Source organism: Garra rufa, chromosome 9 (genome assembly GCF_049309525.1).
Source record: "Garra rufa chromosome 9, GarRuf1.0, whole genome shotgun sequence".
NCBI classification, from domain to species: domain Eukaryota; kingdom Metazoa; phylum Chordata; class Actinopteri; order Cypriniformes; family Cyprinidae; genus Garra; species Garra rufa.
In genome coordinates this window covers 2,463,888-2,490,257 of record NC_133369.1, presented here as the reverse complement: position 1 = coordinate 2,490,257, position 26,370 = coordinate 2,463,888, and the positions used below count along the sequence as shown (strand labels likewise).

General features: G+C 31.5%; 1 protein-coding gene across 1 annotated transcript; it reads right to left on the bottom strand.

Moving 5' to 3' along the window:
* Positions 1-1,387: 1,387 nt before the first annotated feature.
* On the bottom strand, positions 1,388-18,863 carry LOC141342470 (protein naked cuticle homolog 2-like). The gene is made up of 8 exons (XM_073846920.1): positions 18,756-18,863; positions 14,832-14,877; positions 13,173-13,285; positions 9,087-9,182; positions 8,829-8,979; positions 7,509-7,581; positions 7,310-7,425; positions 1,388-3,935 (listed from the first exon to the last, which is right to left on the bottom strand). Exons 1-8 carry the CDS (start codon positions 18,861-18,863, stop codon positions 3,391-3,393), a joined length of 1,248 nt encoding a protein of 415 aa, XP_073703021.1. The 3' UTR covers positions 1,388-3,390.
* Between the last annotated feature and the right edge of the window lie 7,507 nt (positions 18,864-26,370).

The following is a 26,370-nucleotide window of genomic DNA, read 5'->3' as shown; positions in this document are numbered from 1 at the left end:
ATATTTTTATTGAACATTTAATGTAATTGAATATTTTGTCTTTTTAAAAAAGCCCCAATATAGGAATATAATTTACCGATCTCGCCGCAAGGTGGCGCTGGAGTCCGCAGAATGCACTGCATTTTATGCATGTATGGCTAGAGGTTTAAAGGCACTTTAAGTTATTATTAGTAGTGCTTACAAACAGTTTTGATTTGAACAATTCCCTATCCATAAGTATAAACACTTATAAACTCTCCGCGCCGTTTAATTCCAGTAGAACTAATGATTCCTCAGTTTTGTTGAGGAGAATGTGCTTTTACTTTACCAAAGCATTTTGAACTGATGCTAATAAAAGAAACCCCTCAAACTTACACTTAAGGAGAAACTTGAGGCGTATTTTAAGATCAGAATACTAGAGACTGGAGGATGGACTTATTTGACTTAGCAACCACATAGCAACGTCCTGAAAATCGCCCTCAATGAGTTTTGTACTAGCAAGAATCACTTACTAACAAAGACTATAGAATATAAAAATATGTAGAATATATCTTTGACTTTGTTACTAACTACGTTTTGTTCTAAGATTCTATCAAAGAAGTATCACGAGAAATCGCATCCTGTCAGGAAAGCGGCCCGCGTTTTTTAACCAATCATATTTCCCGTTTACTGACATCCGGTTGATTGACGTGCCATTTGTAAGGCGGAGTTAAAGAGAAAGGGGTGTGGCTAAAGTAAATTTACCTCATTTTTCAACGGCTCTGATTTTTATCAGATATTCTATTGGTTCCGATAAATAATTTCGTTTAGCGGTCCAAAATGAGTTTTTTTTATTATGTCAATGTAATATTTCTATTGAATATTTAATGTAATGGAATATTTTATATTTTTAGTAGGCTAGCATTACTGTTAAACAATCTAAAATAAGTTTTTGTTTACCTAATATATGTGTATACTGCATATTTATTATGTATATATAAATACACAGTATATATTTTGAAAATGTTTACATGTATATATTTATATTCATATAATTATTATATATTAATATATTTATAATGTAAACAACACATTTTTCTAAAATTTCTAAATTTTATATGCATATGTGTGTATTTATATATACATACAAATATACACAGTACATATATTATGTAAAAAAAAAAAAGCTTTAATTCTGGATGTGATTAATTGCAATAAATCATTAAACAGCCCTAATTTTTAGAACATTTTATCATACTAAATTATATTTATGGAATATTTTGCTCAGATAGCAAGTGTCAAAATGTAATTTTGTACCATTTAGATCCATTTAGATGAAGTCCCAAATAAATGATGAATGAAAAAAAAAAAGACATTTCTTAAATTGAGAAAATGAAAGGCAGACGTCAAATGCATTAATTGTATTTTATTAAAATATTTATAAAAACAAATGCATATGTATAAACCATGATAAATATGCATATGCAGTATAATCATACAGTAAAATGTTAATATTCATCATATAGTATTTATTTTTAAACATAAAGGATATTTTAGCATTCAAACTGGCAGTGGTGATATTTCCTCTGGTAGGAGGGAGACGTTCAGTCCGTGGCAGGGTCTCCCGAAGGGACATATAGCCTTTTTTTTTTCAGAAAAGCTACAGAGCAGCACCATTCACCTGAGATCCACGAATACTAGAAAAAATACTTGAAGAGACATCGTCACACAAAAACACATCTGAGTGACAGAGAGAAATCTGCAGCCGAGCAGAGCATCACGCTACTATACGATCATTTTAGATATTATGGGGTCATTCCTTCTATGCAGTATATTTCATGACCCCATCATACATGTCTGAATATACTGGATTCAATCTTAGAGATGGAAATCAGTCACAATTGAGGGAATTTTAAATGATTTCATTTTGTTCAAATAGATTTTTTCCCTGGATTTTTAATTGAAATGTTTCAAACAATGTACATGTATATGTATATATACACTTCTGGACATAAGTTTGAAATAATAAACATAGTTGTTGTTTTTGTGACACTGCAGACTAATAAATTGCATTTTAAAATATATCTCAATAGAAAATTGTTATTTTAAATTGTGATAATATTTAGTTTTTACAGTTTTACTGTATTTTTTAATAATAAATGCAGCCTTTGTAAGCAGAAATATTAAATATTTAAAAAAAATCATAATTTATCTCAAACGTTTATATATATATATATATATATATATATATATATATATATATATATATATATATATACTGCTGCTCAAAAGTTTGGGATCAGTAAGATTTTTAATGTTTTTTTTTTTTTAAAAGGAGACTTTTCAGCTCATCAAGGCTGCATTTATTTAATTAAAAATACAGAAATATCTGTAATATTGTGAAATGTTAGTGCAATTTAAAATAGTGGTTTTCTATTATCTATAATTTGTTTCTGTGATCAAAGCTCAATTTTCAGCATCATTACTCCAGTTTCCAGTGTCACATGATCCTTCAGAAATCATTCTAATATACAGATTTATTATCATTGTTGGAAACGGTTGTGCTGCTTAATATTTCTTTAGGAACCTGTGATACATTTTTCAAGAATCTTTGATATATAAAACATTAAAAAGAATGGTATTTATTTAAAATAGAAAAAATTGCAACTTTTAGGGTCAGTTAATTTTTTTTTCTTTCTTTTTTTAAAAGAAATTACTACTTTTATTCAGCAAGGATGTGTTAAATTGATAAAAAGTCATCATAAAGACTTAGAATAGATTTGTATTTCTATTTTCTTTTTAAAAAAGTATCACAGGTTCCAAAAAAACATTAAGCAGCATTAATAAGTAAGTAATAAATCAGTACATTAGAATGATTTCTGAAGGATCGTGTGGCGCTGAAGACCGGAGTAATGGCTGATTAAAAAATCAGCTTTGCATCACAGAAATAAATTATATTTTAAAGTATATTAAAATAAAGAACTGCTATTTTGAATTGCAATAAAATTTCACATTCTATATTTTTGATCAAATAAATGGAACTTTGATGACTTAAAAAAAAACAACATTAAAAATCCTAAACTTTTGAGCGGCAGTGTATATCTAGATAAAATTACACACATCCATAAAAGCATAAGCAAAGTTGATGTCTTCATGTAAACTGTCAGCAATGACTAACTTTAGCTCTGTGTAAATGATGACAATATAGTTAATAAACGTAATAAGTGCCTGAGTTTGAGCAGAGCAGATTTCTGAATATCTGATATATGTTTGATAGAAATACTTGCTGAACATTCATACCGCAAAACAGGATCGACCCTTACAAACCTGACGGACATAGAGAGCTGGATTCTTAGTTAGCGATTGAAATGAGCTCTCATCCACAGCTTTTTGAGTTTACGCTCCTGTTTCAATGGAAGTGTGTTTGTGAAGTCATGTCTGATGGTAGTGGTGGTAGTGGTGATGATGATGGTGTTCATGATGATGATGGTGTTCGTGTCGCTGAACCACGGGAACCACAAACCCGCCGTTCTGCTCGCGGTCCGGCGCAGGCGGGCTGACGGGCGAGGGCTGTTGTTGGGTGTGTTTTGAGGGCGACAGAGCCTGTTCTCTGGCTTTGGCTCTCAATCTCTTGCTGTGACTGTGCTGGAGAGGGTGCTGGTGAGCTGTTGAGGGCTGAGGCTGGTTTTGTTGGGGGAGATGGTACACGTCTTGACCCGCGGGGCCTTGCGTTGGCGGATAGTAGCCGTGGCACTTGCCTATTTTGGCAGCAGACTGACCACCTTTAGATGTGCTCTTGGGGGATCTGAAGGACTGGGGTCCGCTGCGTACACGAGGATCCGGGGCCAGGCTGGGGTCGGTGATGATCTGTGATCGCCGCTGATGGGCGTGTGTCTCGGGTTCGTGGGAACGGGAACGGCTTTGGTTGTGTGAAGGCCGTGATGGCTGTTCTTGCGGGGCCGCAGGAGGAGAGGAACCTTGAGAGAATTAAAGAGTAGAATTAAGAAATTATATTTTATAAATAATCAGAACAATGATCAAAATTAAGGAATTATATTTTATAAAAGGTTGGAAAAATTAAACAAAATTATGGAAATATACAGCGGTGGCCAAAATGATCAGAACACTAGTATTTTCAAAATTTTAAAAATTTAAAAATGTCAGGAAAATGAATAAAAAATCCTTAATATTTTATAAAGGGTCGGCACAATGAACAAAAATTAAGTAATTATATTTTTATAAAAAGGCTTGGCAAAAAAAAAAAAAAAAAAGAAATTAAAAAAATATATATATATTTTATAAAAAGTTTATACGAAGTTAGTAGAATGATCAAAATTAAGTTCAAATATATATCATAAAACTTCTGCAACATTACCCAAAATTAAGGAATTATATTTGATAAAGAATCAGAAAAATAATCAAAATTACGGAATTATATTTTAAAAAGGTAGGAAAAATTAAACAAAATTATGGAAATATACAGTGGTGGCCAAAATGATCAGAACACTAGTATTTTCAAAATTTTCAAAATTTAAAAATGTCAGGAAAATGAATCAAAAATCCTTAATAATATTTTATAAAGGGTCGGCACAATGAACAAAAATTAAGTAATTATATTTTTATAAAAAGGCTTGGCAAAAAAAAAAAAAAAAAAAAAAAGAAATTAAAAATAAATATATATATATATTTTATTAAAAGTTTATACGAAGTTAGTAGAATGATCAAAATTAAGTTCAAATATATATCATAAAACTTCTGCAACATTACCCAAAATTAAGGAATTATATTTGATAAAGAATCAGAAAAATAATCAAAATTACGGAATTATATTTTAAAAAGGTAGGAAAAATTAAACAAAATTATGGAAATATACAGTGGTGGACAAAATTATCAGAACACTAGTATTTTCAAACTTTAAAAAATTTAAAAATGTCAGGAAAATGAATCAAAAATCCTTAATAATATTTTATAAAGGGTCGGAACAATGAACAAAAATGAAGTAATTATATTTTTATAAAAAGGGTTGGCAAAAAAAAAAAAAAAAAGAAGAATTTAAAAATAAATATATATTTTATAAAAAGTTTATACGAAGTCAGTAGAATGATCAAATATATTTCATAAAACTTCTGCAACATTACCCAAAATTAAGGAATTATATTTGATAAAGAATCAGAAAAATAATCAAAATTGCGGAATTATATTTTAAAAAGGTAGGAAAAATTAAACAAAATTATGGAAATATACAGTGGTGGCCAAAATGATCAGAACACTAGTATTTTCAAAATGGTTTTAAGTCAGGAAAATGAATAAAAATTCCTTAATAATATTTTATAAAGGGTCGGCACAATGAACAAAAATGAAGTAATTATATTTTTATAAAAAGGGTTGGCAAAAAAAAAAAAAAAAAAAAGAAATTAAAAATATATATATATTTTATAAAAAGTTTATACGAAGTCAGTAGAATGATCAAATATATTTCATAAAACTTCTGCAACATTACCCAAAATTAAGGAATTATATTTGATAAAGAATCAGAAAAATAATCAAAATTAAGGAATTATATTTTATAAAAGGTTGGAAAAATTAAACAAAATTATATAAATATACAGTGGTGGCTGAAATGATCAGAACACTAGTATTTTCAAAATGGTTTTAAGTCAGAAAAATGAATAAAAAATCCTTAATAATATTTTATAAAGGGTCGGCACAATGAACAAAAATGAAGTAATTATATTTTTATAAAAAGGGTTGGCAAAATAAAATTAAAAATGAAGAAATTATATCTTATAAAAGTTTATACGGAGTCAGCAGAATGATCAAAATTAAGTTCAAATATATTTCATAAAACTTCTGCAACATTACCCAAAATTAAGAAATTATATTTGATAAAGAATCAGAAAAATAATCAAAATTACGGAATTATATTTTAAAAATGTAGGAAAAATTAAACAAAATTATGGAAATATACAGTGGTGGCCAAAATTATCAGAACACTAGTATTTTTTTTAAATTTTAAAAATTTAAAAATGTCAGGAAAATGAATAAAAAATCCTTAATAATATTTTATAAAGGGTCGGCACAATGAACAAAAATTAAGTAATTATGTTTTCATAAAAAGGGTTGGCAAAATAAAAAAAAAATGAAGAAATTAAAAAAATATATATATATTTTATAAAAAGTTTATACGAAGTCAGTAGAATGATCAAATATATTTCATAAAACTTCTGCAACATTACCCAAAATTAAGGAATTATATTTGATAAAGAATCAGAAAAATAATCAAAATTACGGAATTATATTTTATAAAGGTAGGAAAAATTAAACAAAATTATGGAAATATACAGTGGTGGCCAAAATGATCAGAACACTAGTATTTTCAAAATTTAAAAAATTTGTCAGGAAAATGAATAAAAAATCGTTAATAATATTTTATAAAGGGTCGGCACAATGAACAAAAATGAAGTAATTATATTTTTATAAAAAGGGTTGGCAAAATAAAAAAAGAAAAATGAAGAAATTATATTTTATAAAAATTTTATACGGAGTCAGCAGAATGATCAAAATTAAGTTCAAATATATTTCATAAAACTTCTGCAACATTACCCAAAATTAAGAAATTATATATGATAAAGAATCAGAAAAATAATCAAAATTACGGAAAAAATAAAACATCAGAAAATTTAACAAAAATGAAGGAATTATATTTACAAAAAAAAAAAATAATAATAAGAATATGTTGGATAAAGAAAATCCTGTTTTTAGGAAAATTTATAAACATTTTTAAAAATCGGCATAAATTAAAAGCAGCACAACAAAAATTACAACTTTACAATTAACGTAGTATTATTTTTTTTGCATTTCAATCATTATATTTCATGTGGGGTGAGCTTAATGTATGAAAATAGTGTAAAAAATGCCTCATGCCTTAAAAAAATGTGATTATTTTTATGCAATATATTTTTTTAATTTCCTGATGAGTGAGATTTTCCTTTTTTTGTGAGAATTGAACAATCTTTCTGTGAAGAGTGAACACTCCTGTCAGTGTTAAAGGGTTAGTTCAAAATTCTAATCACTAACTCGTTAACTAATCACCTTCATGTTGACCTTCATTCCTCTTCAGAACACAAATGATTTTTGATAAACCCTCTGACCCTCCATAAACAGCAAGGGTACTACAAAGTAGTCCATGTGACATCAGTAGTTCAATCATGATTTTATCAAGCTACGAGAATATTTTTGTGTGCAAAACAAACAAAGGTCTTACAGGTTTGGAACAATGACAGTAATAATGACAGAATTTTAATTTTCATCTGTGTTTCTGTGATATTACACACGTTGGGTAGAATCTTACTGTCAAATCTGGAGGTGTAGTTTTCTATTCCAGCCAGATCCAGGTAATGATTTCTTCTCTCTGTGTTCTCGTCCACACAGTAGTGATTCCTCTCCTGAGCTTCAGCAGTCTGACCTCTGAAAAACACACATCATATCACATGTGGACAAACAGCACTAAAACACTGATTCATTCAGATATATTACACATGAGCACTCACTTGGCGTGTGCGGTCTGCCGTCTGTCCTCTGCATGAACCGACTCAATGCGACTCAAACGATTCGCGTCTTTGTCTGAAGCAGGAGGAAAGAACAGAAATGTTTCCTATTTAGTCATAAATTAAGAGTGTGTGCTGATTTGTTTTATAATATTAGTTTGAGTGTTTTAAGTCTTTTTAATTCCAGTGTTTAGTGTTTGTCAGAATGATTAATTCATCTGTTATGAATCATCTAGTCTTTTGGTTTAAATTCATCTAGACACAAACCACATTTATTTATTTGTGTACACTAAAGCAGGTTTGTAAGAATCATAGCAGGTTTATTATAGATATAGATATCTAAAATTAAAAGTTACTTAAAATAATTTTTTTTTTAAAGCAGCTTAAAATCATTTTATCTCAGTTGCTTTCAAAGCCATTTTATTGTTTATATATAAAACATAGATATACACCATTAATAAAAATTAAAATGATAAGACAAATGACAAACTGATTTAAAAACAGAAAAAAAAGTAAATTAAAAATGCATTGAAAGAAAAAGAAAAATTTAAATAAAAAAAAATACAAAATGTTAAAATTATGCAATATCAATGAAAAAATAATTGCGACTTCTCACAATTCTGACTTTTTTCTTGCAATTGCAAGTTTACATCTCACAATTCTGACTTGTTTTCTCAGAACTGAGATATAAACGCACGATTACGAGTTATAAAGTCAGAATTGTTAGATATATAGTCACAATTGGAGGATATACACTCGTGATTGCGAGAAATAAAAGCAGAATTGCGAGATATAAACTATTCTGACTTTTTTTCTCGCAACTGTAAGATATTTATAACTCGCAATTGCGAGTTATTAAGTCCAGTTCTGAAGAGAGAAAAAAAAAGACTGATTATGTTCTCATAATTGTGAGTTTATTTCTCTGAATTTTTACTATTTTTATATCATGCAATTCTGACTTTATAACTCACAAAAAAGTCAGAATTGTGAGATAAGTTGCAGTAACCTTTCATTTTTTATTCAGTGGCGGAAACGGGCTTCCATAGATTAAAGTCTGCACTTGTGTTCTAATATGAGTTTGTTTTGAGTCTTTTAACTGTTAGTGCTTCGTAATTTAAAGCTGCTTTTACATTGTTGATTTCTTTATTTGAATAAAATACGATATTTCTGTCCATCAAGTTCATTCGAATAAAAAGAGAAAATAAACAAATGAAAACTATACCACAATATTTAGGTCAAGTCGGCCATTCCTGCTGCTAAACACTTATATTTGTGCTTATATTTGTATATTTGTGTGTGTGTGTGTGTGTGTGAGATTAGCACCGTTTCCGGTGTGTGTCGGATCTCTTTTGCGAGCTCCGGGTTCAGGAGAGACCGTCAGTTTCACTCTCAGGGTCTTTCGTTTGCCGTTACACGAGTGATTGACGGATGAGTCCACAACGTCATAGATAGTGTGCATCAAACTGGACATGTCCTAAAACACAACACACAACATGAACACATTTTCATGTGTTTTACTGAAGGGAATGAATATCAGGCGTCTGTCTCTGAAAGAGGCCCGTATAAAATGTCCATATTAACCTCTTTCGTGACTTTTCCGCTGTTGTCGAAGTCGTAGAGCGTGAAGACCCACTCCTGCCTGCTGTCATCAACCAGAGACACGTTACACTCCAGATCCTGAGAGATCAAACACACAAACGTGCAGTTACACATGTGACCGGTTATTACAATATATACTGATAAATGTAAGATTGACTTCAGTGGTATGAGATGACTGGATCCTTTCAACTGATTTTCTTATTGAACTGTCAGCAACTGAACTGCAGTGCTCAAACTTGCAAATATAGTGAACAGACATAATCATAATGCACAATGTTTCCATCTAACATGTTTTTTAAGCTGCAGCTCATCATATTAATGTAGTGTTTTTACTAGTTAGCAGTAAAACGGTTACCTCACCTCAATATGTTCGTAGATTTGTGTTGGTGAAAAAAACAGCTAAAACTAGCCTAGGCTGGCAGGCTGGTTTTAGAGGGGTTTTGGCCACTTTTCCAGCCTGGTCAGGCTGGGAAACCACAAGCTAAAACCAGCTACTTCCAGCTTAAACCAGCTAAGACCAGCCAACCAGTCTAGGCTGGTTTTAGCAGTTTTTTTCAGCAGGGATGTTTTCAATTTTGAATGGAAATATTGATATTTTATTTGTAAACATCATACCTTTTGCGTTTATTTTAGTTAATGTCATAAAAAAGCTGGCTGAGCCAGTAGTGGAACTGACAGTGTCGTGTTTATTTTGAAGAGTCATTTACGCTGGAACCGCTCCGATTGGTTCAAACCTGTGATATCAATCATTCAGTTCAAGTGATTCACTAGCAAAAACCACATTAAAAGAGACATTTATTTTCTAATTTTGACATTGCTTGTTCGCGAATCATTTGATTCAGTTCGGGGCTTTGGACTGGGTTTGCGAATCATTTGATTCATTTCTGAGTGTGTACGCGAATCATCCGATTCAGTTTGGAGCTTTGGACTGGGTTTGCGAATCATTTAATTCATTTCTGAGTGTGTACGCGAATCATCTGATTCAGTTTGGAGCTTTGGACTGGGTTTGCGAATCATTTAATTCATTTCTGAGTGTGTACGCGAATCATCCGATTCAGTTTGGAGCTTTGGAGCGGGTTTGCGAATCATTTAATTCATTTCTGAGTGTGTACGCGAATCATCTGATTCAGTTTGGAGCTTTGGAGCGGGTTTGCGAATCATTTAATTCATTTCTGAGTGTGTACGCGAATCATCTGATTCAGTTTGGAGCTTTGGACTGGGTTTGCGAATCATTTAATTCATTTCTGAGCGTGCACGCGAATCATCTGATTCAGTTTGGAGCTTTGGACTGGGTTTGTGATTCATTTAATTCATTTCTGAGCGTGCACGCGAATCATCCGATTCAGTTTGGAGCTTTGGAGCGGGTTTGCGAATCATTTAATTCATTTCTGAGCGTGTACGCGAATCATCTGATTCAGTTTGGAGCTTTGGAGCGGGTTTGCGAATCATTTAATTCATTTCTGAGCGTGCACGCGAATCATCTGATTCAGTTTGGAGCTTTGGACTGGGTTTGCGAATCATTTAATTCATTTCTGAGTGTGTACGCGAATCATCTGATTCAGTTTGGAGCTTTGGAGCAGGTTCGCAAATCATTTGATTCAGTTCAGAGCGTGTGCGCGAATCATCTGATTCAGTTTGGAGCTTTGGAGCGGGTTTGCGAATCATTTAATTCATTTCTGAGTGTGCACGCGAATCATCCGATTCAGTTTGGAGCTTTGGACTGGGTTTGCGAATCATTTAATTCATTTCTGAGTGTGTACGCGAATCATCTGATTCAGTTTGGAGCTTTGGAGCGGGTTTGCGAATCATTTAATTCATTTCTGAGCGTGCACGCGAATCATCTGATTCAGTTTGGAGCTTTGGACTGGGTTTGCGAATCATTTAATTCATTTCTGAGTGTGTACGCGAATCATCTGATTCAGTTTGGAGCTTTGGAGCAGGTTCGCAAATCATTTGATTCAGTTCAGAGCGTGTGCGCGAATCATCTGATTCAGTTTGGAGCTTTGGAGCGGGTTTGCGAATCATTTAATTCATTTCTGAGTGTGCACGCGAATCATCCGATTCAGTTTGGAGCTTTGGACTGGGTTTGCGAATCATTTAATTCATTTCTGAGTGTGTACGCGAATCATCTGATTCAGTTTGGAGCTTTGGACTGGGTTTGCGAATCATTTAATTCATTTCTGAGTGTGTACGCGAATCATCCGATTCAGTTTGGAGCGGGTTTGCGAATCATTTAATTCATTTCTGAGTGTGTACGCGAATCATCTGATTCAGTTTGGAGCTTTGGACTGGGTTTGAGAATCATTTAATTCATTTCTGAGTGTGTACGCGAATCATCTGATTCAGTTTGGAGCTTTGGACTGGGTTTGCGAATCATTTAATTCATTTCTGAGTGTGTACGCGAATCATCCGATTCAGTTTGGAGCTTTGGACTGGGTTTGCGAATCATTTAATTCATTTCTGAGTGTGTACGCGAATCATCCGATTCAGTTTGGAGCTTTGGAGCGGGTTTGCGAATCATTTAATTCATTTCTGAGTGTGTACGCGAATCATCCGATTCAGTTTGGAGCTTTGGAGCGGGTTTGCGAATCATTTAATTCATTTCTGAGCGTGCACGCGAATCATCTGATTCAGTTTGGAGCTTTGGACTGGGTTTGCGAATCATTTAATTCATTTCTGAGTGTGTACGCGAATCATCTGATTCAGTTTGGAGCTTTGGAGCGGGTTTGTGATTCATTTAATTCATTTCTGAGCGTGCACGCGAATCATCCGATTCAGTTTGGAGCTTTGGAGCGGGTTTGCGAATCATTTAATTAATTTCTGAGTGTGTACGCGAATCATCTGATTCAGTTTGGAGCTTTGGAGCAGGTTCGCAAATCATTTGATTCAGTTCAGAGCGTGTGCGCGAATCATCTGATTCAGTTTGGAGCTTTGGAGCAGGTTCGCAAATCATTTGATTCAGTTCAGAGCGTGTGCGCGAATCATCTGATTCAGTTTGGAGCTTTGGAGTGGGTTCGCAAATCATTTCATTCAGTTCAGAGCTTCGGTCCAGGTCGCGCATCATTTGATTCAGTTTGGGGCTTCGGAGAGCATTCGCAAATAATTTAATTCAGTTCGGAGCTTCGGTCAGATCAGGACTTGGAAGCAGTTTTGTAAATCTTTTTTTTTTTAGATAAAACAAAATTCTAATAGATATAATAAACGGTAAAAAAAATTTAAGCAGTACAAAAACTACAATATAAAATAAAGAAAGTAATCCCTTAAGAAAATTAATGTGATTTTAATATAGTAAAAGTGTAGTAACCATGTTTTTTGTATAACCACAGTTTCACTACAGATATGGTTAAAATATGTTTGTGGTAAAGTAACCGTGTGTGTGTGTGTGTGTGTGTTTTCTTTTGGAGTAAGGGTTGTGTAGCCAGATTAACAAAAAACAAACCAAAACTAAAAAAAATAATACATTTTAATAGTAAAGCACGTAAAACAGTATCTTTATCATTTGTTTTTGCACCGGATAAAAGTCATACAGCTTTGAAAAAACATAAGGGTGACTAAATGATGACAGAATGTTTATTTATGGTCCAATTATTCTTTTAATAAAGGAAAGATTGAATCTCCACAGGTATTGTGTTTCAGGTCAGCTCTTAAGACGCCACTGGAGAGGATGTATGAGGGAGATTTGCGTGGGATTATACAGGCGCTTTTCGTCTTGTTCCAGGAAAAATGTTTTTTAACCACAATTCTCGGTTTCAGCTTTTTAGCAGCAGCTGTAATTCACTGGTATCTGGTGACACGGATGATAATTGTTGAATGTCTGGAGATGCTGCGGGCGTCTTTAGTGATTTCAGGCCTCTGGCAATGTGTTCAGATGTCACTGATGTGTCTCATTCAGTCTTACTGCACTATCAGAGCAGCATTTTAAAGTCAACCCAGACACACAACTCTGTGTTAGTGTTATTTGAGCACTAAATCAGGAAAATGACAGACGGTGCCCCCATAGATAACTTATTATATAAATAAATATAGATTGCATACATTGAATTTAGCTGCTCTTTCTTGTGAACTTACATCTAGATTGATGCGTTTCTTCCCTTTGCAGGTTTCCTTCAGAGCGTCTTTCTCTCCATATTCAGACGGCAGAAAACTCTCACATCCTTCAGCCTTTTCTGGAGGCAAAACCACTAAACACACACATACACACAAATACTGTGAGTCCACCAAATCATGCTTAAAATAAAAACAAATACCTGCCAATGGAGTCAGAAAAATAACATTAATTCAGAAGGAAAACAAAGTAATTTTTTATGACCTTACTGGCTGATATCTGTTAGTATTATTTATAATATTGTATTATTTATTAATATTTTGAATTAGCTTTTATTTTTATATTTTCAGTTTTTATAATATAATATAATATAATATCAAAACAATGTATTTTTACATTTTCGGTTTTCAGTATATAATATAATATATAAAAGAATGTATATTTACATTTTTGGTTTTCGGTATATAATACAATATAATATATAAAAATAATCTGTTTTTATATTTTTTCGGTTTTCAGTATATAATAAAATATAATATAGTACAATATAATATAATATATAAAAATCGTCTATTTTTATATTTTTAGTTTTCATAATATAATACAATAAAAAAGATCTATTTTTATATTTTTGTTTTTTAGTATATTATATAATATAATATAGTACAATATAACATAAAAAAATCTATTTTTATATTTTCAGTAGGCCTATATAATATAATATAATATAATATAACATAACAATGTAATACTTAAAGATAATCTATTTTTATATTTTTGGTTTTCAGTAAATAATAAGATATATAAAAATAATATATTTTTACATTTTCTGTTTTCAGTAATAATATAATATAACAATATAATATAATATAATACTTAATCTATTTATATTTTTGGTTTTCAGTAAATAATAAGATATATAAAAATAATCTATTTTTATATTTTTGGTTTTCAGTAAATAATATAATATGATATATAAAAATAATATATTTTTACATTTTCGGTTTTCAGTATATAATATAATATAACAATATAATATAATATAATACAATACTTAAACAATCTATTTTTATATTTTTGGTTTTCAGTAAATAATATGATATATAAAAATAATATATGTTTACATTTTCGGTTTTCAGTATATAATATAATATAACATAATATAATATTTAAAAATATTATATTTTTATATTTTTGGTTTTCAGTAAGTAATTAATATAATATAATTATAAAATATTTGTACATTTTCAGTTTTCAGTATATAATATATATAGTAGTCAGTATATAATAATATAATATAATATAATTAATATAATGTAATATAATCTATTTTTATAATTTCGGTTTTCAGTATATAATACAATATATAAACTACACTTAAAGCAGTTTAATTCAATTTCAGTGTAATTGTATTATAATTTATATACTATTGTAGTATTTATAAAAAAAATTATTAGTTTTTTTATTAGTTTTTTATACTTCTATTTATTTTATTGATATATAGTTTTAGCAATTGTAGTACAACTCACTTCATTTTGATCAGTTTCTCAGAAAACAAGACTTATGTCATTTTGCACCTCAAATCAAAGCATCTCAATATAAGAATATTCAGACATTTGTACCAGAAAACGACACAAATCCTGAGTTAAAGCATGTGTTTGGTGTCTGATGTGTGTACTCACCCTCTAGAGGGCAGCGGTGGACTGGCGTCTGTCCGTCCTTCAGCTCCTTGAGAAGGAACATGAAAAAAAAACACAAGAGCAGATGAAGAGAGGAGGTGTTAGTTCAATATACAGCCCAGAAACCACAGGAAAAGCAAACACCTCCATCTAAAGCATTTCCTCCTCAGGGACAGTGGTGAAAAGATGACGGCGTCACATACGATTAAACATAGGCTACTGTAAAATCCCTGCTAACTTCAACCCCAAATCAACAGAAACATCTAAATTGGTAGATATTTTCTTGAAGAGACGAGATTTGCTGTTTTATTGTCGTGATTTGAGACATTATCAAGTTCTCATACTTTGAGGTTTTGTTGCTAAATGATCACATGGAAGGAGTTAAATGCAGACATTTGACTGAGATCTGTCATAAACACCATCAGGAGCAGACTAAATCATCTGCTGCCACCGACGTCTGAACCACAAAAATGCTCAACGGCACATCGCTCTACAAATCCCAACCTGCTCACGACTACACAGTAAAGCAAGCAGTCGACAACAACCTCAAATACAACCATCAGATCCACTCAAGTCCTGTAAAATCAACCGTCAGATATTGAAAATCAATCTGAAGTCACTGCAGATTAAATACAGTCAATATTTACAATGTAGAACTAGTAGTAGGTTTTATCAAGGTGTTTCTTCTGTGCACCAAAGCTGCATTTATTTGATTAAAAATATAGTAAAAACTGTAAAAATTGTGAAATATTATTAGAATTCAAATTAGCTGTTTTCTATGTGAATATCTATTAAAATGTTATTTATTTCTGTGATCAAAGCTGAGTTTTCAATATCATGCTGTATACTGTATAATGCATACTTGATGAATAAAAGTATTATTTTCTTCTCATTAACCCCAACATTTTTGAACATTAGTGTATACATGCATACACAGGAATAATTTTAACATCTTAAAATATACAAATAATATATTTCTTTTTAGATTTTCAGTTTTATATAATATAAAGTCCCTGCAGAGCAGATATAGTAAATATCTACAATGTAGAAGTTGTAGCAGATTTTTTTAAAGAAGTCTCTTCTGCACACCAAGGCTGCATTTATTTGATCAAATACACTGAAAAATTCTGAAATATTATTGCAATTTAAAATAGCTGTTTTCCATGTGAATATATGTTAAAGTATAATTTATTTCTGTGATCAAAGCTGAATTTTCAGCATCATTACTCCAGTCAATTTAATGCAACCTTTATGAATAAAAGTGTTCATTTTTCGTATTAATCCAAACATTTTGAACATTACTGTATAAATGCACACACAGAAATAATTTTACATCTTAAAATATGAAAATAATATATTTCTTTTTAGATTTTCAGTTTTATATAATATAAAGTAATATTTTATAATATGAAGTCATTGTAGAGCAGATATAGTAAATATTTACAATGTACAAGTAGCAGATTTTTAAAGAAGTCTCTTCTGCACACCAAGGCTGCATTTATTTCATAAAATACAGAAAAATACTGAAATATTATTGCAATTTAAAATAGCTGTTTTCTATGTGAATATATGTTAAAGTGTAATTTATTTCTGTGATCAAATCTGAATTTTTAACATCATTACTGCAATCTTTAGTGCCACATGATCCTTCAGAAATCATTCTAATATGCTGATTTGCTGCTTAAGAAACATTTCTGATGATTATCAATGTTGAAAACACTTGTAATTATCTCTTTTGATCAATTTAATGCATACTTAATAAATAAAAGTATTATTTTCTTCTTATTAAACCAAACAATTTTGAACATTAGTGTATACATGCATAGACAGAAATAATTTTAAAATCTTAAAATATAAAAATAATATATTTCTTTTTAGATTTTCGGTTTTATATAATAGAAAGTAATAGAATATAAAGTCACTGCAGAGCAGATATAGTAAATATTTACAATGTAGAATTAGTAGCAGATTTTATTTTTTTAGAATTAGAAGGCTGCATTTATTTAATCAAATATACTAAAAAATTATGAAATATTATTGCAATTTAAAATAGCTGTTTTCTATATGAATATATGTTACAATGTAATTTATCTCTGTAATTTTCAACATCATTACTCCAGTCAATTTAATACAACCTTTATGAATTAAAGTATTATTTTCTTCTTATTAATGATTTTTTTTAAACATTAGTGTATAAATCAAACATAAATAATTTTCAGATCTTTCAATTTCTTATAATTTGCTATTCATACACAAATAATTTTTTTACATCTTTAAACTGTAATAATTGGTAGTTTATTATTTAACAATTTAATAATTTATCACTTTTTAATTTATAACAATTTTGTAATTTATACACAGAAATTTTTTTTAACATCTTTTAATTTGTAATCATTTTTCTGCTGATATAAAAATCAGATTGTGAATATCACAATGATTTGAACATGCTTTATGTGATTTTATTCCACTTTTTTTAACATACGCTGCAACATGCTCTTGAAAGTCATCCAATCGACCAATGAGAAGCTCCGAGAGGCGGGTCCAGGCGTGTTTTCTGCAATCCAATTAGCTGTATTGATTTCAAACGGATCCGCCTCCCAGAACGCAACACTGTGCTGAATTCCAGCGGCAGGACGACCATGTCACGTGTCTGTGAACTCATTACCACCCAGCGCAACAGATGCATCCCAGATCTAACCGCCCTCTGCATTTTAAAGACTAACACATGGTATTTTACCCATAATGCCATCACCCACTGAGGCCCTTTTTAAGCAGCAATGTGTGGGCCATATGCTTCATTAAGACAGAGCTGCTTCCAGTCCGCAGCCCAAGAAAAAACAGGCCCTAGTTTCTTTATTGTCCCTGACTCTTCCAGCTCAAACTCTCATCAGAGACTGAAAGCGTGTTGAAAAGGCATCTAGAGACAAATCCATGTGTTCTGAAAGCCTAGATTTGACTAAATAAGCATGTGATGACTGTAAAATGAGTCTGTGGAGTATCACATCTTGCATCACGGCTCTTAAGAACAAAGAGGTTTTTTCTACTTCATACAGAGGGCATTCTATGGAAGCCCATTTTCGCCACAAAGTATAAACTTTTTCCTCAGAATTGCGTGATATAAACTCTTTTTTTTTCTTGGAACTGTGAAATACAAATGCACAATTGTGAGTTATAAAGTCAGAATTGTGAGATATAAACTCCAGTCCAGTTCTGAGAAGAAAAAAAATTCTGCTATTTTCACAGAATTGCGAGTTTATATCATGCAATTCTGACTTTATAACTTGCAAATGCAACTTTATTTCTCAGAAATGTGAGTTTATATCTCACAATTCTGAGAAAAAAGTCACAATTGTGAGATAAGTCGCAATAACCTTTTTTTTTTTTTTTTCAATTCAGTGGCGGAAATAGGCTTCCATATGATTCAGAAGTTTCATGTGTGATCCAAAGTACAGCAAAAACAGTAAAAAAAAAAAAAAGTACAATATTTTTACTATTTAAAAAAAACTGTTTTATATTTAAATATATTTTAAAATGTAATTTATTTCTGTGTTCAAAGCTGAATTATTAGCATCATTACTCCAGTCTTCAGTGTCACATGTCCTTCAGAAAAAAAATTATACTGACTCCAAGCTTTTGAATGGCAAAGTGTACAATGTATAATAAAATAATGATAATAAAAATGTTTCTTAAACAGCAAATCAGCATATTAGAATGATCATGTAACACTGAAGACTGGAGTAATGATGCTGAAAATTTGATCACAGGAATAAATTACATTTTAAATATATTCAAATAGAAAAAAGCCTTTTTAAATTGCAATAATATTTCAGATTTTTTCCGTATTTTTGATCAAATAAATACAGCCTTGGTGAGCAGAAGAGACTTAAAGAAACCTCACTGACCCCAGACTTTTAAGCAGTAGTGTACGCTTGTGTTGCCAGTGTATGACAGACAGTAGCTGACGTGCATCTGGCTGTGTGGTGAGAGTCGGGCAGTAACATCCCTGACGCTGGTCAACGTCCAGACCGGACTCATTAACGCGCTCAGATCCAGCGGTCAACTCTGCACCAAAGCATCCACAGCATTTCACTAATGTTGTAATCTCTGCTTTGGTCTTGGCTTCTAGCGAACAAAAAATACACAGGAGACTCTCACTTCCAAGAATCGGTCAGATTTAGTGCTCATTGAACACACTGGAAAGAAAATTGGTGCAAATGTGTATAATACCATGCTGTAACCATTTATGCTGCAATATGACAAAAAAGATTTAACAGCGGTCAAAAACTGAGCAGAAAACTATTGCAAAATGGCTCATTTGGAGCACTTAAGCATGCATAAAAAAAGGACAATTTAAAAGAGAAGTTCATGTCTTTCTCATGTTCATGTCTTTCCTTCTTCAGTCATAAAGAAATTGTTTTTTGAGGCAAAACATTCAGGATTTTTCTCCATATAGTGGATTTCTATGGTGCCCTGAGTTTCAACTTCCAATATGCAGTATAAATGTGGCTTCAAACAATCCCAAATGTGATTGTTAACGATCCCAGCCAAGTAAGACAGGTCTTATCTAGTGAAATGATCAGGTTTTTTTTCTAATTACAATTTATATACTTTTTAACCTCAAACGTTCATCTTTTCTTGCTCTGCCTGAACGATGTTTGTTCCGGTTCAAGGCAGTTCGGGTATGTTAAAAAAAACTCCCATTTTATTCTCTCGCTCAAAATCATTCTGAAATCATCCTACATCGCTGCAGAAGTAAACTCTCAAAAATAAAGGTGCTTCACGATGACATAGAAGAACCTTTAACATCTGAAGAACCTTTCTGTTTCTGTGGCAAAAGATGGTTCTTAAGATTATAGAAAGTAAAAAGATGTTTTTTTTTAAAGAACCTTTGACTGAATGGTTCTTTGTGGAACCAAAAATGTTTCTTCTATGGCATTGCTGTGAAGAACCTTTTAAAGCACCTTTATTTTTAAGAGTGTACCGACCTAGTGTTTGCAAAGTGAACATGCAAAGCAGATCAAACACCCTTTACAATAAAGGTAAAACAGCGATGTAAAACGATTTTGAAGATCGTGATGAGATGGGAGTTTTTCGACATACCCTGTCTTGAACCGGAAAAAAAACGAGTTCACGCAGAGCAAGACAAGACGAGTGTTTGAGGTTAAGAAGTATATAAATTGTGATTAAAAAATAAATTAAATAACCGATTGTTTCACTAGATAAGACCCTTCTTCCACGGCTGGGATCATTTACAATTGCATTTGGGATCATTTGAAGCTGCATTTATGAAGTCCACTATATGGAGAAAAAATTCTGAAATGTTTGCCTCAAAAAACAATTTCTTTACGACTGAAGAAAGAATTTTTTAGAGCATTTAAGGTTAAAGGTTGCTATACGCACTTTAAAGTCCCGTTCTGAATCAAATGGTTCACGATACGTGCTTTAAGTCCCATTCTGAATCAAATTATTTGCTACACATTCTTAAATTCCCATTCTGAGTGATCCACGATCTGATTGGAGTGCATCAAAAAATGAATCATTTTGCGTCGCAGTGGTTTACTGATTCGGAGTTTCATTACATTTAATAGGCCTAACTTACAATTTTTTTTTAATTAAATTGTGATCACGAATCCGTCATATTAAAAACATCTCATGACGTGACACTCATTATCTGGTACTTACCTAAAAAGATAGATTAACAGATTACACTAACATTAGGCAATAATGACATAAGTTTGGTCAACCTCTGCCTATGAACAGTGAAAAAAGTTTTCAAAAGCATCCCCCCCTCTGCTTTTTTCACAAACCGCACCCTGAGTATATAAATTGTACATTTCTTTTTTAGAAAATAACTGATCTTTTAGCCAGATAAGACCTGTTTTCCTCGGTTTATAGACCTTTGAGGCTGCATTTAAACTGCATTTGGGGAGTTCAAACTCGGAGCACCATAGAAGTCCACTATATGGAGAAAAATTCTCAAAAAACAATGTCACGAAAAGAGACAAACATCTTGGATGACAACGGGGTGAGTACATTATCTGTACATTTTTGTTCTGGAACTGAACTTAGCTCATTTAAAGGGATGGTTCGGAGTAGATTTGACTTCATTGCTATGCACTCCGAAGCCCATCTAAATACCCCATCCGAAGTTTTTTTTACCTTAGTCGAACATTTATGGAGATATTAGAGTTTTTAGAATGCCTTGCTACAGGAGTGAATGGTACATGTGATGTATCTCGTAAATTGCACCACTAAACGTGCAAGTAATCTTACCAAACTTCTACAGTAGTGTAAATAGGTTATGTACTCACAGAACGCTGCATCAGAACATTTGTGACCCTAGAGCACAAAACCAGTCTTAAGTCGCTGGGGTATATTTGTAGCAATAGCCAAAAATACATTGCATGGGTCAAAATTATTGATTTTTCTTTTATGCCAAAAATCATTAAGAAATTAAGTAAAGTTCATGTTCCATGAAGATTTTTTGTAAAATTCCTACTGCAAACATATCAAAATGTAATTTTTGGTTTGTAATATGCATTGTTAAGAACCTAATTTGGACAACTTTAAAGGTGATTTTCTCAGTATTTAGATTTTTTTGCATCCTCAGATTTCTGATTTCAAATAGATGTATCTCGGCCAAATATTGTCCTATCCTAACAAACCATACATCAATAGAAAGCTTATTTATTGACCTTTCATATGATGTATAAATCTCAGTTTTGTCAAATTTAACTTTATGACTGGTTTTGTGGTCCAGGGTCACATTTGTAAGTCCAACATGAGTGTATTAAAAACACGTTTTACCCGAGAACTACTAGTCTCCAAAACTACAAGTCGACGTCACTTCCCTGGTTTGGGAAAAGCACGTAAAAGTCCACCTACAAGTTGACATGCACACAGATGTAGTAGGAGGACTTTCACGTGCTTTTCCCAAACCATAGTGACATTGGTAAAACGTGTTTTTAAAACACTCATGGTGGACTTACAAATGTTCTGATGCAGCGTTTTGTGAGTACATACCCTATTTACACTACTGTACAAGTTTGGTAAGATTACTTGCAAGTTTAGTGGTGCAATTTCACGAGATACATCACATGTACCATTCACTGCTGTAGCAAGCCATTCGAAAAAGTCTGATATCTCCCTCAATGTTCGACTAAGGTAAAAAAAACTTTGGATGGGGTATTTACATGGGCTTCGGAGTGCATAGCAATGAAGTCAAATCTACTCCGAACCATCCCTTTAAGCAAAGGCTATTTTGAAAACTGAATTGTGCATGCATCTCTTTGTGCCATTCCATTGATGCGCTCTGTTCTGGGGCGTATGCCGATGAACACCAGGGTACTAGAGTGCCACAGATGGCCGAAGGGCTTTTACTCCAGCGCAGGGAGACTTTTCACCCTGAGGTCAGATGTGAGGCACAGTGTTTTCTTGGCAGCACATGAAGCGCTCCAGAGGCCTCAGAAACAACTGCTGTGGAGCGAGTCTGTTCGCTCATCTGCGTCAGAGACCAGGCCAGACGTTTGAAGTTCCCCAGGCCTGTAAATCACAGAACATCTCCTGGACTCGTCCAAAGCTCCCTTCCGCTGATCTCAGCCACGGCCCGCTGGAATACCGACGGCCCGATCGACTAATTCAGCTCCTTCATTATCTGCTTCCTCTCTAAGTGTAACATGCTGATGTCTATCTGCTGGAGAAAATGAGACTCATTTCATCAAACCCACCGCAGAACCAGATACAGGCCAAACGCTTCTGGTCTTCAGATTCACGAGGAATTCACTAAGAATTACTTCTTGTTCGTTCACACAGACTGTTTTGTTTTAGCACCTAAAATAATTGTAAAAATGAGGCAAGACTGCATAATTATGAGACAAAAACTTACAATTATTATATAAAAAGATATTTTTAAAATACTAAGTCAAAATGATATCATGATTATGAGATAAAAGGTTGACCTTATGACAAAATCAGAAAGACATAACTATGACCAAGTCAAATTTATGATATTATGATATGAAGTTACAATTATGATAAATGTTGAAATTATGATATAAAAAGCCGAAATTAAAAAGAGTTGAAAGATAAACTAAATGTTTACTATGAGATACAAAGTCAAAATCATGACATGCCAAGTCATAATGAGATAAAAACTTTCAATTCTAATATAAAGATATAATTTTGAGATAAAAAGTTGATTTTATGACAAAAAAAAAAGGAAATTACCAACATAATAAGTGTTAACTATGAAATACAAAGTCAAAATCATGGCATGCTAAGTCATAATGAGATAACTTTTTTGAGATAATTTTGAGATAAAACGTTGATATTATGACATAAATCACAACTAAGGCACTAAACAATATATATATGAGATACAAAGTCAAAATTATGACATACTAATAATGAGATAAAAAGTAATAATTATGAGATAAAAAGTTGATATTATTACATAAAGAGTGGAAATGACCAAGAGACTGTTTACTATGAAGTACAAAGTTTAAAGTACAAGTTATAATGAGACAAAAAAGTTGAAATTATGATATAAAAATATGATTTTGAGATAAAAGTTAATATTATGACATAAAATGCACAAGACTAAATGATAACTGAGATACAAAGTCAAAACTATAAGATACTAAGTCATAATGAGACAAATACTTGAAATTATTATATAAAAATATACTTTTGAGATAAAAATGTTGATATTCTGACATAAAAAGTGGAAATGACCAAGACACTGAGTGTTAACTATGAGATACAAAGTCAAAATCACGACATGCCAAGTCATAATGAGATAAAAAGCTGAAATTATGATTTAAAAATTGAATTAACTGAGATACAAAGTCAAAATTATAAGAACCCAAGTCATAATGAGACAAATACTTGACATTATTATATAAAAATATACTTTTGAGATAAAAATGTTGATATTCTGACATAAAAAGTGGAAATGACCAAGACACTGAGTGTTAACTATGAGATACAAAGTCAAAATCATGACATGCCAAGTCATAATGAAATAAAAAGTTGAAATTATGATGTAAAAATATGATTTTGAGATAAAAGGTTGATATTATGACATAAATGCACAAGACTGAATGAGGCAGAATGAGCTCAGGTCAGACATCTCTAGAGTTCAGATTGTTGAAGAATTCACAAACTCTTTTGTTTTAGCACATTTACTAAATAATTGTAAAAATGAGACATAAGTGCAAATGCACTCAAAAAGCATGTGCTGACCTCAATTTGCACGCCACAATTGTTTAAATGATTCAAAATGTCACACTAGTTAGTCAAAAACCTCCTGTTTTTTTGTCTCCTTGCAGTCTGTCTTGTCCAGCCAATGTTTATTTAACTGTATCCTGTATTCCAGACCAGATTCCAATGTGCTTTGAAATGAAATGAAAGAGAAATCAAGTGAATCCAGAGTGGTTTATGTTCACTTGATTCCAGTGCTTCATTTGCAAATGAATAAATGCCGGATGCAAAACAGCGGTTGAAAGGCGCTGTGATCAACACTAACAATACCACTTCAGTTTTCCCGGAACATTCAATGACGCCAAACGGTGATGCCACAACTATAAGAGCATCGTTTACAAGGTTTTCAAACCCTGGGTCAAAAATAGGTCACCAGGACGACGGAAAATGTAAGTTACATTGAAAATCAAATGTGTTGTCATAAAAATAAATTACAATCATAGTATATATGTGACCCTGGACCACAAAACCAGTCATAAGTGTAAATTTGTCGAAATTGAGATTCTTACGTCATCTGAAAGCTGAGCAAATAAGCTTTCCATTGATATATTGTTTGTTAAAAGATACAACTATTTGAAAACCTGGAATCTGAGGGTGCAAAAAATCTGAATATTGAGAAAATGGCCTTAAAAGTTGTCCAAATGAAGTTCTTAGCAATGCATATTACTAATCAGAAATCAAGTTTTTATATATTTGTGGTAGAAAATTAACAAAATATCTTGTTATATCAAAATATTTTTGGCATAAAAGAAAAATCAATAATTTTGACCCATACAATGTATTTTTGGCTATTGCTACAAATATACCCCAGCGACTTAAGACTGGTTTTGTGGTCCAGGGTCACATATATGAAAGGTATAAATATGCAAAATATATCTGACTTAAATAATTAACAGATTTAAAACAGATGTGAGGCGCAAAAAGGTTCACGAAAAGGAAACAGAGAACCGAGATGACAGAACGCGCATTCTGTTTGTTTGCTTTATTTTACAAAAGCACAAATGTTTCGTTTTTAAACTGTTGACTCTTGAGATACAAAGTCAAAATCATGACATGCTAAGTCGTAATAAGATTAAAAGCTGAAATGATCATAAAAAAGGTGATTTTGAGATAAAAAGTTGATATTATGACATAAAAAAGCAGAAATTACCAAAATACTAAGTGTTAACTATGAGATACAAAGTCAAAATTATGACATGCTAAGTCATGAGATAAAAAGTTGAAATTATGATGTAAAAATATACTTTTGAGATAAAACGTTGATATAATGACATTAAATGCACACCAGTAAATGATAACTGAGATACAAAGTCAAAATTACAAGATACTAAGTCATAATAAGACAAATGCTTGAAATTATGATATAGAATTTATACTTTTGAGATAAAAATGTTGATATTCTGACATAAAAAGTGGAAATTACCAAGACACAAAGTGTTAACTATGCTAAGTCTTATTGAGATAAAATGATGAAATGATGATATAAAGTCATCTGTCAAACCCATTGCAGAATGAGCTCAGGTCAGACATCTCTAGAGTTCAGATTGTTGAAGAATTACTGTCGTTTACACACACTGTTTTGTTTTAGCACATTTACTAAAATAATTGTAAAAATGAGACAAAAGTGCAAATGCACTCAAAAAGCATGTGCTGACCTCAATTTGCATGCCACAATTGTTTAAGTCAAAATAATGAGAAAAGTCATTAATGAAAGTGTCATTAAAAGTACAATAAATTAAATATTAAGTCATAAATATGGTACAAAGTCAAAATTCTGACATACTAAGCCAGTTATGACAAAAAAAGCTGTAATTATGACATTAAAAGTTGAAAAAAACTTTATACTAAGAAATGACATAAAATACTTTTATATCAAATTAAGCACAGTTTGATTTAAATTTTCACATATTTTTTTAAAATTATGATTATGATGAGTCAAATTATGACACACTAAGCCATTAATAAAAGTCAAAATTAAACAAAAATAAATACATATATATATGCATGTATAATATTAGTAATAAAGTAAGATATATATATATGTATATTAAGTCATAAATATGGTACAAAGTCAAAATTATAAATATGACAATTCAAAATTATGACAAACCAAGTTGTTAATAAAAGTCTATTAAAAAAACTGTATATAAAAATATATATGTATAATATAAATTTTTCAGTTAAAATAATGAGAAAAGTCATTAGTGTCATTAAAAGTTCAATAAATTAAATATTAAGTCTATTCAAATTCTGACATACTAAGCCAGTTATGGCAAAAAAG